We start from the raw sequence: 15,085 nt of genomic DNA on the forward strand, positions 1-15,085 counted from the left end.
GGGGCGGCGCGGAGGCGGGGCGGAGTGTGTGTGGGGGGGCAGGTCTGCATTGCCGCTTCCCCTGGTATCCGGAGCAGTCGCCGCTGCCGCCTCAGCCCGCGGCCGGGACCCCCGCCCTCACGCGGGACTCCCTTACCCGAGGAACCCAGCCCAGGTGAGACCCCTCTCTCAGTCTCTCACCTCCACCCCGCCCCTGGCAGAAGCATCTCTCCTTGCCTTGCAGCCATTTTATTCTCCGATGCTTTGCTTATAGGGAGGGTGCTCTAGGGGTGAGGGGGGTTGGGGGTGGTTTGGGAATGGACATTTGTTTCAGTTGTGCTCTTCGGGATATATATATATATATGTATATATATATACACACACACACACGCATATACAAATATGTATATATGAATGTGTGTATATGTGTGTGTACACGTATATATGTATATTTATATACATATATATTTATCTATATTGGTGAAGTGGGAGGAGGGGTGTTTTTCTCTACCTTAACCGAGTCCCACTGTCCTCTTCAGAGATTAACGTGGTGGTGGGGTTGTCAGGTGGGATGAGGTTCCCCCAAATTCCACCCCTCCTCACCTTGGTGTCCCCCCACCCCTCAGGATGAATGATAAATGACCTTGACTGGAGCTGTCTCAATGTGCGCGCCTGGACTTGGTTGGGGGGGGCGTGGAGGAAGGGCAGTGAAGGATGGAGGGAAGGGGAATGAGGAATGGAAATACTGGGTGGTCAGAGATGGGGGAACCAGCTGGTGTTGGGGGCATGGATGGTGGGGCTGGAGGCACTTGCTCCAGGGCGCTGGGGGGGGGGGTGTTGAGTAATGGTGGGCACTTATCTAGCAGCAGGACCAAGGATGGGAGAGGTGCTCAGAGAAGGGATTCTGTCCGTTCTAGGGGCTTTTTCACTGTACGGAAGCTGAGGCGAGATGGGGGTGGGAGGTTGCCGCAAACGCTGACAGGGGTGGTCTCTATGCCTGTGTGTGGAGGTCCCTCCCTGCGTCCCCCCTCTGCCTCTCGGTCTTCCTCCGTGTGCATTCTCAGCTGACACCTTCATTTCCTCCCTCCCCCGCCCCCAGAACTGTGGATGCTCCCATCTTCCTTACCCTGGGGTAGGGTGCAGGGAGTGAAGGCGCAGCCTTGGTGATCCTGGGGTGGGGGCTGAGGTTCAGTTACCCAGTCCTAATGGGAAAAGGATTCTCCGCACCACCTACATTCTACTCCCTCCCTTCCCCCCACCTCTCGCGGATGTTTTTGACAAGTGATAGCTTCTTAATGACCTTGTCACCTGGGTTGCGGTGGACTGGAGATCTGGGTGGCCCCAAAGTCAGGGACTTTGATGGGGAAGGAGCTTCTGGACCCTCCTCTTATCCAGGTTTGGGTGAATTTTTCTGAAAGGAAGCATTTACTCAGGAGTCCCCTGCCTGTCTCCATCCTCTGCAGAAAATCTTCTGGGCACATTTTTTCAGTCAGGTGAAGTCAGCCAGCCTTAAAGGGCCGTGTAACCCTGAATCTTGTCTCCTTTAACCTCCACCTCTCCCTCTTGTCTTGCTCCCACAGACTTGGTCACCCTGTGCTGCTTTTGGGGCTAAAAATAGCACCACTTCCTTACCAGCTCAATGAATTTGTCTTCTTTTTCTCGCTCCTGACCTCCTGGGCTTGTTGGCCCCAGGGGGAGCTGGCTGTTGAGGCCTCATATCCTACTGTGGCTGTGGGAGCATTCGCTACCCGGCATGTGCCTCTCAGGGATAAATAGTGTCAACAAACATGGGGTATGGCTCCTGGTGGGTCCGTCTGCCTCCTTCAAGGTTTGGGGGGAGATCCTGGTTAGGAAAGAAAGAAAACAAGCAAATTGCCAGGCACTAAGGAGATCTCGCAGTTCCCTCTCTTTTATGGGGGATGGTTGGGTCCTGAACCATGAAGAAAAGGTGACATAGGGGTCACTGCTTCTGGTCACCGTGGTCCACTGCTTACATCTGTCCTGAGGGCGGTAAGGCTGTGTTTGCCAGTGCTTCTCTCTGAATCATACAGCGTCATTTACCCTCTTTTGCCTGTGTGTGTGTGTCTGTGTGTGTCAGCATCACTTACCCTCTTTTGCCAGAGTGTGTGTGTGTGTGTGTGTGTGTGTGTGTGTGTGTGTGTGTGTGTGTGAGAGAGACATTTAATAAAGGCCCTGGATGGGTGGGAGCAGAAGGATATTTTTAGGGGAATGATCTCTGATCAAAATCTAGACCTTCTTCCCCTGCTTCTATGAAGGAAGGGGGTTGTTATCCTATGCCTCCCTCTGGAGATTTTTGTTTTGGGGGGAGGCCCATGGTCCTCTTTATTCTATATCAGCCTTCTACGCATTGCGGTATTTGCGGATTCCCTTTTCCTTGACTCCTGGAGGAGGAGTAGAAAGGATTAAGGGGATTAGGAAGGGGGTCCTGTAGGAATGAGGTATGACTACTGACCTTAGACTCTCATGTTGGAAACATGAGTTTGATCAGTCATTTCCACCCCCACCCCCATCAGTGAAAGGAGGGCCCAAATATGACATTCTGAAGGAAGGTGGCAGTGGCCAGTCATCACCTCTTCCCAGCTTTCAATCTGCCCTCTTCTCCATTCTACTTAGATTCCAGGTCTCCCTTTCCTTGGTCTGTCCTTACTTTCTGGAGGAAGATAATGTGGGCCCAGCTGTTGGAATTAGTTTAAACACAGACAGAGGGGTCTTGGGACTCTGTTTTGGAAGGATACTGGGCAAAAGCATCTAATATGACCCCATGTTTGTCCCTGGCTGCTTCCTGCTTCTTTCACATTTTTCAGTATAATGGGAAGGAAGGAAACAAATATAGAACACCCATTGTGAGATCAAATTCTCACATCAACTCTGAGAAATAGTCTTCCAATTTAATTATTCACAATTTAAATATAAGGACATTGAGGTTTAGGGAGATTAAGTAACTTACCCAATATCAGTTAGTTAGTGGCAGAGTTGGGATTTCAACTTAGGTCATCTAACTGTTATGTGCTTTGCACTGAACCAGCATTCTTCTCGCCAGTATCCCTTTCTATTGCTCACCATAAAGAGCCTCCAGAGATGGCTTTTGTTGTAGGAGGCTTTTAGCTGAGGATGGAGTATAAGACATCTCACTCTGTTACTGTGACCACAATAGTAATAGCTAATATTTATTCATCACCTTTTATGTGCCAAGTACTATGGTAAGGAGCACAGGTACATTCTGTCATTTAATCCTTACTTTCCCCTTTTTAAATAAGAAGAAACCGAGTCCTGGATGTTTAGAAACATGGCTGTGGTCACTTAGCTAGTATCTGACAATACAAGAAGTAAAACTCAAGCTTTTCTGACTCTGAAAGCTGAGCTTTTACCCACTAGGCTATGTTGGGAGAAAATCCCTCCTTGTTGAGGCCTATACAAATGAAAAGGACAGTGCAAGCCCCACCTTCAGATGCCATTATCGAACCAAAGACAACAGGTGGGAGGGCTTGTCTTTCTATACACCCTCCTCAAGTTCTGCTCCCACTAAGAAACCCAGACCAGACTAAGAAGGAATTTCATATTCCCTGTTTTGCTCTTTGCAAGCTGTTAGTAAAGCAAGGAGCCTGAACTTGATGTGGGACAGGAGAAGGGCTCAGGGTAGGTGACTGTGATTCTGGAGAAAATCCCAGGGGCCAGGTCTCCAGGGTCAAAGGGGACTTATATGTGAATGACACCACAGCTGACCCAGATAGCCATCTCTTTTTACTCTGTGGGGGCCTGAAGCAGGGAGACCATCTCTACCACACGGTCCACAGGGTCAAATGGAGCACTGGGTTGGGAGAAGCTTCTTCATTATCTTAGGACTCACAACTTCCTTTTTTTTTTTTTTTTAGGTCTCCAGAAGCTTGTGGAAGAGGAGCAGGCGGCCCTTTCCAAGTTATCCTGGCTTAGCCTCATCAACCTGGCTCCCCCTCCCCTTCCTACTCCCCTGCTCCCCTTCTCCCTTCCCCATCCACCCAACTGAACTGGGTGTAGGTTGAAGTTCCTCTCCTGCCTTTTCCCTCCTAGACATCACTGGCCAGGTCCTATTTCCTCTTATTCTGTGCCCAAAGATATTGGATCACACTTCATCTAAGTAACTAGGGGGAGGGGTCTTCTTGACTTTACAAGTGTTTGAGCAAAGAGCTGAAAAGAAGCAGAGAGTTGAGAAGATCTGGTTAAGTGCCCCAAAGCCCCATCATGGAAGAGAGCTTCCGAGACCGGGCAGCTTTCATCCGTGGGGCCAAAGACATTGCCAAGGAAGTCAAGAAGCATGCGGCCAAGAAGGTGGTGAAGGGCCTGGACAGAGTCCAGGATGAATATTCCCGAAGATCCTACTCTCGCTTTGAGGAGGATGATGATGACGATGACTTCCCTGCCCCCACTGATGGCTATTACCGAGGGGAAGGGGCCCAGGATGAGGAGGAAGGTGGTGCATCTAGTGATGCCACTGAGGGCCATGATGAGGATGACGAGATCTATGAGGGCGAATATCAGGGTATTCCCCGGGCAGAGTCTGGGGGCAAAGGCGAGCGGATGGCAGATGGGGCACCCCTGGCTGGAGTAAGGGGGGGCCTGAGTGATGGGGAGGGCCCCCCTGGGGGCCGGGGGGAGGCACAGCGGCGGAAGGAACGAGAAGAACTGTCCCAGCAATATGAAGCCATTCTACGAGAGTGTGGCCACGGCCGCTTCCAGTGGACACTCTATTTTGTGCTTGGTCTGGCACTGATGGCTGATGGTGTTGAGGTCTTTGTGGTGGGTTTCGTGCTGCCCAGCGCTGAGAAGGACATGTGTCTGTCTGACTCAAACAAAGGCATGCTGGGTAAGACACATGAGGGACACTCCAGCCTTATCTTTCCTCAAACTCTGGAAACACCTTTGCTCCTGGGAACTGCTCCTATCCTTACCACTGGACTCCCAAAGACCTTGCACCCAAGATGTTCCCAGAAGGCTTAGGGTTCCTCTGTACACTTTCCCCTCACACTCTCCCTTTTCTTGGCATTGGGTCAGAGTGAAGTTTTATGTGAAAGAGGGGCTTGGGGGAAGGCAGCTGGACTGGGGCTTGGGTTGGCCCCTGGTTGGGTAGTGGTCTGCTTAGTTCTGAAGGAGGTGGCTATGGTGGGATGGACCACAGTTTAATGTTTCTTCGTAGCCTTCCCTCTTGTTACCTTTCCCTGATTGGGAAACAAGAAGCCAATATTCAAACTCTGTGGTACAAATGGAGAGAGTCAGTTTGAGGTGGTGGAGGTAGAGGAAGAGTCCTGGGCTTTCCACCATAGAAGCTGGAGTTTCCAGAGGCCTTTCCTGAAAGGTACCCTCAGGAGGAAACCCCCTAGACTAAGAAAGAATCTAGCCCTTACTCTGCTACCAAACAACCATGGGATTTTGGACAGGTGTCTTCTCCTGGGGTTGGCTTGGGCGCGGGTAAAATGCAGTTTGGAGTAGATGATTTTTAAGATTAATTTCAGCTCTGATTTTATGAAGCAAGAAAGAAACAGGCAAGTATCGGGACCAGAAGGAATAAAGGATGCATTTTGCAAATAAAGGATGCAGATTTCCCAGGAAGATTGAAGAAATTAGAGCCCCTTTCCCAAGGAACAAAAGAGAATTCACCTACTTCTTTGAAGACTTCAAAGCAGGGAGGATAGAGAGGACCCTGGGATGGTCTGGAAATGTAGGCAAACCAGGAGTAGTGGTGGTGGTGGTGGTGGTGGTGGTGTGTGTGTGTGTGTGTGTGTGTGTGTGTGTTGTGTGTGTGACAGTGAGAGAGAGAGAGAAAGTGGAGATGGTGGTGTTGTGTATGTATGTATGTGTTGGATGTGTGACTGAGAGAGAGTGAGAAATGAGAGAGAGAGAGAGAGGAGTGGAGCATTCCGAGTAGACTTAGCTTCTAGAAGTTCTTCAGATCCTTGATCCATTCTGCTGCAGCTTCAGCACCTTTAACACTCATCTGATAGGAGAATTGAGGTGTGTCTGTTCATACCCCTTCTGCCTCTGTTTTCTTCCTCCTTCCAGGCCTTATTGTCTACCTGGGCATGATGGTGGGCGCCTTCCTTTGGGGAGGCCTGGCTGATCGGCTGGGTCGGAGACAGTGTCTGCTCATCTCACTCTCAGTCAACAGCGTCTTCGCTTTCTTCTCATCTTTCGTCCAGGGTTATGGCACCTTCCTCTTCTGCCGCCTTCTTTCTGGGGTTGGGTGAGTGTCTACACCTGAGCACTTTGAGGGCAGGACTGTGCCTTGGTCATAGTTATAATGTTAGGGCCAAGCACAGTACCAGGCACAGCAGATGCATCTTAATTCAGTGAGAGTTGAATGACAAAATGAATCCCTTTCTCCCTTCCCTACTGCCACCTTCAGGCTGTCTTCTCCTTGTTCATTCCTGAGTCCTCCACTCCACTTCTAGTGATACCTGAGCTGGCCTCCACAAAGAGTCCCAGTGGGCCTCAGCCTCACCCCTGGGCTCCTGTGGACCCTTGAGTTCTCCCCTCCCAGAGTCTACCCATTTCCTGCATTTGACACCAAGCCTTGCTAACACCCACACCTGCCAAAATGCTGAAGCCTTGCCCTCCCTGCCCCTACGCTTCTGCAAGCATGGCAGGCATCCTTATTTGGCCTCAACTCCAAGTCTTTTCTGGCCTGCTCCCACAACCCCTGCCCTCAGACCGCTTTTGCCTGTCCTTTTTCTCTGGAGATTTCCCTCTTTTTTTTTTTTTTGCAAGTCTTTCATCTCTTCTACCTCTGCAGTTATCTTCAAGATTTCATGTTTGCTCCTCCCCTCTCCCTGAGATCTGCTTGCCTGATTCCCACAGTCCCAAGATGAGTGCCTGATGGCTGGCATTGTAGGGCATTTGGGGTTAGACAAAGGCTCTTTTCAAAAGTCTGCACTATGAAAGGGATTTGGGGACTCAGAGCACTGGGGCAGGGGATCAGGAATATGGCCATTTTTCTAATGTTGGATTATTGCAATGCTCTCCAGGATTGGAGGGTCCATCCCCATTGTCTTCTCCTATTTCTCGGAGTTTCTGGCCCAGGAGAAACGAGGGGAGCATTTGAGCTGGCTCTGCATGTTTTGGATGATTGGTGGAGTGTATGCAGCTGCTATGGCCTGGGCCATCATTCCCCACTACGGTGAGCAGCCCCCAGGAATCCACTGGGGGATTTCTCCCTCCTCCCTCTTCTACTGTGCCCCCTGTGTTAGGAGCCCCCAGTCTCTGGCCTTTTCTGCTGACGCTGTGACTCTGTTCTTGCCAGGGTGGAGTTTTCAGATGGGCTCTGCTTACCAGTTCCACAGCTGGAGGGTCTTTGTCCTCGTCTGCGCCTTTCCTTCTGTATTTGCCATCGGGGCTCTGACCACGCAGCCCGAGAGCCCCCGTTTCTTCCTGGAGGTGATGGGGCCGGGGCTGGACTGGACTAGATGAGGGTGAAGTGGCTGTGGGGTATGGAGGGCAGCAGGGGCCCCTGTGTTCAAACACCCACTGAGTTTGGTTTGATCCTGTGTGTCTGCTTTCCCTCCTCATACGGTCTGGCCCATACTCTGGGAAATTTTATCTTGCTTCCTTTTCCTTGGAATGTATCGTCAGAGAGGTTTTGTGGGTGGAGAAGCCAGGGGACCTGTTCAACCATAGCTGGCTTAAAGTTTGCAGGGAGTGTACCTGGGTCTGACCCTTTGTTTACAAATCAAGAGAGGTTGCTACCCTCCACTCCCTCCCAGATCAACTATATTTTGGTCCAGCAGGATCAGGATACTGCCTTTTGGACTACTTGCTTGCCCACCATTTGCCTTGTCTTCAGTTTTCACTTTCCATTGTGCCATGGAACTCCTGGGACCTGTGCTTACCTTTGTCCCCTGGATGCCCCCTCCTCACTCTTGGCCAAGTCTGATTATGTCTTGCTGTACCCCAGTTTGAAGATCTTTCAGAGTGGGTGATGCAGGTCAGGGGTTGGTGTTGGGGCTGGGGGTGGGAGCCGTTTTTGTGTCCTGTGACTCCAGAAGCCAGTTTGGAAGGAGGGGGTCTTATAACCCTGCGTAAGGGCAGGGCAGACTTGGATGTGGGGATTATGTTTGTGATTCTAGAACGGGAAGCATGATGAAGCCTGGATGGTGCTGAAGCAGGTTCATGACACCAACATGCGAGCCAAGGGGCATCCTGAGCGAGTATTCTCAGTAAGCTGCAGCCCTCCAAGCCCCATAGCCTCAGCCCCTACCTGGCCCTTTTCTGGATACTCCCCACCTTCTTCTGAGATGGACACCTCAGACCATACTCTACCCCAAGAAAATTTTTCAGGGTATCATATTCAACCCCTGCTTCTCATTTTACTAATGCAGGGGAAACTGAGGAAATATAGGCTGGGAAATATAGAGTGTGTGACTGCTCATCCCTTCTCTTGACCACAGGTAACCCACATTAAGACGATTCATCAGGAGGATGAGTTGATTGAGATCCAGTCAGACACAGGGACCTGGTACCAGCGCTGGGGGGTCCGGGCCTTGAGCCTGGGGGGGCAGGTAATGAAGGATGGGATGGTGGAGAGAGATAAGGGAATGGGAGAGATGGAGAGGAAGGCAGGACTTAAGACTGTGTGTATGGGTGATGGGTGAATTAAAGGAGAGGAGCAGAGTAGAAAAGGGAATCTGTGGGTGTGTTAGCCATTAGTATAGCCAAGGTGTGACTTTGTTCTCTCCCCTGTAGGTTTGGGGGAATTTTCTTTCCTGTTTTGGTCCGGAATATCGGCGTATCACTCTGATGATGATGGGTGTGTGGTTCACCATGTCATTCAGGTAGGGGGTGGGTTGCCTGAGTGGTCTGTGGTGGTTGTGGTGGTGTGAGAGCTGGGAGAGAGGGGCAGAAAATGGAAATGCAGTAGAAAATTGATGAGGGAATATGCTGTTCTGAACTCCGATCCTCCATCCAGCTCCTTTACTTCATTGAACACAGTTGTATCACAGGCTCACCAGTATTAAGTTTCTATTCTGTGTAGCTGGGCTGGGACAAAATAGACGTGGTCCTCCTTCTGGAGTTCATGTTGTGGTTAAGGAGCTAGATGAAACTTGCTATATAGCAGTGTGATAAGAACCACGGTGGGAGAGAGCAAAGTGCTATGGAACTTGAGGGGGTTGGGGATCTGAGATCTGAGGGATGAATGGGAGCCAGAAATGCTGAGGGGTGGGAGTCGCAGTGGGGAAGTTTAAAATTTTTTTTTGAGTCAGAGTCTCACTGTGTTGCCCAGGCGGGAGTGCAGTGGCATGTTTGCAGACGCCACAGCCTCGACCTGCTGGGCTCAGATGATCCTTCCGCCTCAGCCTTCCAAGTAGCTGAAACCATAGATGTGAGCCACCACACTCGGCTAATATTTTGGTTTATTGTAGAGACGAGCTCTTGCCAGGTTGCCCAGACCGGTCAATCCCTGGGATCAAGCAATCCTCTCGCCTCCACCTCCCAAAGTGCTGGGATTACAGGTGTGAGCCACCGGGCCCAGCCTGGGGAAATCTTTTAAGCAGAGGGAAGAGCAAATACCTGGGAAGTAAGAAAGAGTATGGAGCCGGGCTCGGTGGCTCAGCCTGTAAGCCCACGCTTTGGGAGGAATGCCTGAGCCCGCGGATTCAAGACCTGCCTGGGCAACTTGGCGAGACCTCATCTCTACAATAAATAAAAAAGATCAGCCAGGAGTGGTAGCACGTGCCTGTAATTCTGGCTACTCGGAAGGCTGAAGCGGAAGGATCGCCGGAGCCCAGCAGGTCGAGGCTGCGGTGGCCGGGAGCGGCCACTGCACTCCAGTCTGGGTGACAGAGTGAGACTCCAACTCAAAAAAAAAAAAAGAAAGAAAGAAGGAAAGAAAGAGTATGGTGGTGGTGTGGAAGGACCTAAAGCCCCCCAGAACTACAGCTGTTGTAGAAGAGAGGAGTGATGAGAAAGAGGTTGGAAGGCAGCAAGGTCCTGAGAGAGGCCAACTCTATTTCTCCCTCATTTGGGGTTACCTGTTTTCTAATCTCTGAGCCCTGTCTGATTCCATCATCCTTGACTCTTCAGCTACTATGGCCTCACCGTTTGGTTTCCTGACATGATCCGCCATCTCCAGGCAGTGGATTACGCATCCCGCACCAAAGTGTTCCCTGGAGAGCGTGTAGAGCATGTGACTTTTAACTTCACTCTGGAGAATCAGATCCACCGAGGGGGGCAGTACTTCAATGACAAGTATGTGGGGATCTTTCAACTTTACTCCTTCCCTGCCCCTTCTAACCTTGGTTTCTTTTATGAGTCTGGGAATTCAAGACAAGGCATTTTGGGGAAAATTCCTGTGGTTTCTTCTCAATACTGAGCTTCCCATAACTTCATTAAAGGAGTCTGGGAGGAGGGCGTGGAGATGAGAGGGGGGTTGTCTCTTATTATTCTGGCGTTACAGGTTCATTGGGCTGCGTCTGAAGTCAGTGTCCTTTGAGGATTCCCTCTTTGAGGAGTGCTATTTTGAGGATGTCACATCTAGCAACACATTTTTCCGCAACTGCACATTTGTCAACACTGTGTTCTATAACACTGGTAAGGTGGAGTGGCCGGCAGGTGTCAGACCAAAGAGTTGGGTGGACCTCGATGAGGAGAGAAGGAGCCTTCCTCATTCACTAGCTTAGGGTTCTCAAGTTGAGCTCTCTGGAGCCCTGTGGTAAGGTGGTTGAGGGACCTAATGACTACCACCAATAATTCTGAAAGGCTAACGGAATTAGGCACTTTCCTGTGATAAAATATCTGACAAAAGCATCATGTTTCTTTGCCTTTGGCTGGAATTATAACTCAGTGAGGTAATATGAATGCACTTTTGGCTAGGCTCAGTAGTTCATGCCTGTAATCCAAGCAATTTAGGAGGCCGAGGCAGGAGGATCACTTGAGGCCAGGAGTTTGAGAGCAGCCTGGGCAATATAGCAAGACTCCCATCTCTATAATAATAATAATAATAATAAAATAAATTTTTAAAAATTAGCCAAGTGTAGTGGCACATCTATGGTCCTAGCTACTTGAAAGGCTAAGGTGGGAGGATTGCTTGAGCTGGGAGTTTGAGGGTACAGTGAGCTATGATCATGTCACTGCATTCTAGCCTGAGCAACAGAGCGAGATTCTGTCTCTTAAAACATAATTATAATAATGCACTTTTGAAAAGGGAAAAAAAATCATCCAAAAACAGGGTCCTTTGGAAAAATAAAAACAATAAGAGGCTTATTTGGTGGGAAAGAGGTTGGGAGTTATTGCATTAATCTACTTTACAGTGATTCTCAAACTATAGTATATGCATATGGAATGATGGCTTTGTGAGCTAGACTGAGGTTTCCCACCTCTAAATGGAATATTGAGTAAGTTTTTCCCACCTTGCAGGAAAAATTTGTGGATGGGACTTTTAAAAATTATTTGAAATATTTTTTCTCAAAACATTTCCTAAATCCACAACACTGCTTCTGCTTATAGTCAGCTAGCACAGACAAAATGAATGAACATGAAGCTAAGACTGTTAATGAGAAAACTCAAACTCAGAGAAAGCCACGCTATTTGAGATACGGTCATTTTTTGCTCTAAAGATTCCTCCTTCCCATGGTGATATCATTGATGTTTTGCAATGAGTACCCTGAATAACTTTGAGAGCCCCCACTGATAACCCCCACAAATGCAGAGACCTGAGCCATAAGCAGTAGCAGTCTACTGCTCACGTTTGCTGTGACTACCTGCCTGTCTTGGCCTTCATTCCTAGACCTGTTTGAGTACAAGTTTGTGAACAGTCGTCTGGTAAACAGCACATTCCTGCACAACAAAGAGGGCTGCCCACTAGATGTGACAGGAACGGGTGAAGGTGCCTACATGGTATACTTTGTCAGCTTCTTGGGGACGCTGGCTGTGCTTCCTGGGAATATCGTGTCTGCCCTGCTCATGGACAAGATTGGCAGGCTCAGGATGCTTGGTAAGGGGGAGAGACTGAGTGGTGGCTGTCAGAACTGATGGCAGGGGCCAGGGGCTGAGGGAAGCTGCCAACAGGCTTCTCATCTTGGGCTGTGGAAGAGATTGGCCAGGGAGCTCCTCTCTTTCACGTTTTCTGTTAAGGAGATGCTATAGATGGGGTGGGGCTTGACATAGAGCTTCTCTGGGGGAAAAGGAGGTAGGTAGAATAGCAAGTGGTTAGGGAACAGGCTTTGAGGCTATGGGTTTTGATTCTTAGCTCCTCTGCCTACCTTGGGGAAGTTACTTAACCTCCATAAGCCTGGTTTCCTCATCTGCAAATTGGGAGTGATAACAGTACCTGTATTATAGGGTTGATGTACTAGATCAATGCAGGTAAAGCATCAAGGTGCTTGCCCATAACTGGCATTGCATAAAATGGTTGTTAGTGATATTAATAAACAGACAATTATAAGGGAGGTTAAGGATGAGTGAAAAGCCTTCCTTTTGGGTACCTTGAGAGAAAGAGTCTCATTTGGGGCTGTCTCGCAGCTAGCTGGTAGGACAAGGTGGGTTAAGGAGGGGCTTCTTTGTACTCGGTTTCATTCTGCTCTATCCTCTTGGCTTCAGCTGGCTCCAGCGTGATGTCCTGTGTCTCCTGCTTCTTCCTGTCTTTTGGAAACAGCGAGTCGGCCATGATTGCTCTGCTCTGCCTTTTTGGGGGGGTCAGCATTGCATCCTGGAACGCGCTGGATGTGTTGACTGTCGAACTCTACCCCTCGGACAAGAGGTAGTTGGAGTGTGGTGAGGACAGGGCAACAGGTTTAGGGCCTAGAGGGTAGTGGGGGGTGAAGGAGGGAGGCTGAATGGGAAAGGCATCCTCAGGGGTAAGAGGATACACGTTTCAACTGAGTTTCTCTTCTAAAAGCTGGTAGCTTTTTTGTCTACTCCTTTAAGTCTAAACTACTAACCTCAATCTTTGGTTTCCTCTCCCCCTTGTCTCCCAATTTGTCTATATTCCCTGATGTACATCTGTCACCTCTGATCTCTCCATCCTCCCTCTTCCTCTTGGGCTCTGCCTGCCATTTTCCTCGCTTTCACATCCCCACCTACCCACTCTTCCTTTATCTTCCTCCTGGGCCTTGCCGTCTGTACTGCACTGGGGGACTCCTGAGCAGGACCACAGCCTTTGGCTTCCTGAATGCCCTGTGTAAGCTGGCAGCCGTGCTGGGGATCAGCATCTTCACATCCTTTGTGGGAATCACCAAGGCTGCCCCTATCCTCTTTGCCTCAGCTGCCCTTGCCCTCGGCAGCTCTCTGGCCCTGAAGCTGCCTGAGACCCGGGGGCAGGTACTGCAGTGAAGGGGTCTCTGGAGCTTGGGGAGTGGCAGGCACACTGTGAGACCAACAACTCTGTCCTTTCCCTCCCTGCCCTGCCATCCTGGACCCCAGAGTCCTCACTCCCACTTCCCTATGTTTGGTGTCTTAGCTTTGTGTGCGTGTGTGTGTGCATGTATATGACCCTCCTCCCCTACCACCATGGGCAGGGACTACAGGGAAGGCTCCTTCATCCCAGTTTAGGGATGAAGCTCTACTCCCCACTTCCTACTACCCTTGACTTTGCACAAGAGAAGGCTGAGCCCCACCCTTCTCTCCTCCCAGTGTTAGAGAGGGGCCCTTGCTTCCCTGTTCCAGGGGTTCCAGGACAGGCTTCCTGCCTTCCCCCTCATTTCCTTTTGCCTAGGCCCTGGTGAAACCACAGGTAAGCTTTTATGCTGGGGGCTGGGGCTTGGGTGTAGACCATGGACCAAAAGAACTTCTTAAGAGTCTGAAGGAAGGGCCTCGGGTGCCCTCTCACACCTCCTGCTGGATGCTGGGGGTGTAGCAATAAACCTCAGCCCTTGGCCTCCAACTTCCCCCTCAATTTGGGCTGAAGCCAATTTTATGAAATTAGCTTTCTGATCTTTATTTATATATTAAGTTCTGAGGCAGCTCAACAGGACTGTGTGTGTGAATGTGTGTGTACACTTGCATATGTGTGTGCATGTGCCATGGGGCGGGGCTGTCATTATACTGTCCTAAAATATAATCCAAGGATAATTTCAACAGACACATACAACCCTGCCTCCTATAGTACCTCCCCAAATCTCGTTTCTGTGTCGAGCTTGGGAGGGAGGAGCCCTAAGCCAGGCTGGGAAGAGAGTCCCACTGCCTAGGGAGATCTGAGAACCCCTGACAAGGCCCATCTCCTTCTCAAGAAGCACAGGCCTCCTCTTGAGTAAGAGGCCTTCACCCACTCCAGCATAAACAGGAACAGCACAGCTGCCCTCCCACACCTCAACCTGTCCCCTCACAGGCAAGGGAACAGGGAGGGAAAGAAATCAGGCATATGGTCAAACCAGCAGATCAAAAAGCACAAGGAGCTGGGGCAGGGGCAGGAAGCAGGGGCCTCCCAGCAATTCCTCTAAAAGTCGGGACAGCTTGGGCAGTAGTGAGGGACCCCTAATGCAGGGACCAGAAGCCTCAGTTTCCCCATCTCACCCTTCCACACAATAGCCTCTGTAGGTTAGGCTGCCCCGTCCCACCCTACTCTGTGTGGCTGCTTTCTTTTGTGCCCTCCCCTCAACCCCACTGTAGCTGTGACGTGTTAGTTTTTAGCTGTTTGTAAAATGTTTAAAAAAAAGTTAAAAGGAAAAAAGTGAAAATAACAAAAAAAGAATATTCAAATTCACCCTCCTCATGCTGCGTCCAGTGCCCTGTGGTCACTCACCCCATTTTGTAACACTGAACCAGGTGGTGACTGTTTAACTCTTTGGTGTTTGTGCTCAAAAGACTGCCTTCTCCTCCAGTGCCCAGTGTACGAGTGTGTGCTCTGTGCCCTCTTCCCTGACCCTTCACTTGCTGGACGTAGCCCTCTGCCCTGCATCCCTGGGAGGGACCCATCCATCTCCCTTGCTCTACTGGGGAACCCTCATCCCAACTCCATTGATGTGAAAAATGCAATGAAAAATATTGATGAAAAATAAAAAGGAAACAAATCCTTAAAATACAAAATGGCTATGTCTGCTTCTATGCCTCCACCTCCACCCAGCCTTCCTAACAGTCCTGGGAGGGTAAAATGGTGAGATGGAAAACAACTGTCTCTCTAAACTGA

At 50.0% G+C, this 15,085-nt stretch overlaps 1 protein-coding gene across 2 annotated transcripts; it reads left to right on the plus strand.

Annotated features, from left to right (window-relative positions):
- The first annotated feature begins 12 nt into the window (after positions 1-12).
- SV2A (synaptic vesicle glycoprotein 2A) lies at positions 13-14,985 on the plus strand. 2 transcript variants are annotated; one of them, XM_008054295.1, is made up of 13 exons: positions 13-154; positions 3,873-4,840; positions 6,034-6,214; positions 6,996-7,147; positions 7,271-7,404; positions 8,094-8,183; positions 8,415-8,525; positions 8,710-8,798; positions 10,048-10,212; positions 10,421-10,554; positions 11,750-11,956; positions 12,562-12,721; positions 13,110-14,985. In XM_008054295.1, exons 2-13 carry the CDS (start codon positions 4,219-4,221, stop codon positions 13,291-13,293), a joined length of 2,229 nt encoding a protein of 742 aa, XP_008052486.1. In that variant the 5' UTR covers positions 13-154; positions 3,873-4,218; the 3' UTR covers positions 13,294-14,985. The 2 variants fall into 2 exon arrangements, with proteins under 2 accessions (XP_008052486.1, XP_021566202.1); XM_021710527.1 differs by having other exon boundaries at positions 4,048-4,840; positions 13,110-14,977.
- The last annotated feature ends 100 nt before the right edge of the window (positions 14,986-15,085 follow it).

The sequence above is a fragment of the Carlito syrichta genome, unplaced genomic scaffold (assembly GCF_000164805.1).
Source record: "Carlito syrichta isolate Samal-C Ts95f unplaced genomic scaffold, Tarsius_syrichta-2.0.1 Scaffold289400, whole genome shotgun sequence".
Classification (NCBI taxonomy): domain Eukaryota; kingdom Metazoa; phylum Chordata; class Mammalia; order Primates; family Tarsiidae; genus Carlito; species Carlito syrichta.

What these genes read in the sequence shown, in the direction of transcription:
- SV2A (XM_008054295.1), top strand. Translation starts at nt 4,219, where the DNA reads ATGGAAGAGAGCTTCCGAGACCGGGCAGCTTTCATCCGTGGGGCCAAA. An exon ending in GGCCATCATTCCCCACTACG is followed by an intron (nt 7,148 to 7,270) that starts GTGAGCAGCCCC and finishes TGTTCTTGCCAG; the next exon opens with GGTGGAGTTTTCAGATGGGC. An exon ending in CCTTGAGCCTGGGGGGGCAG is followed by an intron (nt 8,526 to 8,709) that starts GTAATGAAGGAT and finishes TCTCCCCTGTAG; the next exon opens with GTTTGGGGGAATTTTCTTTC.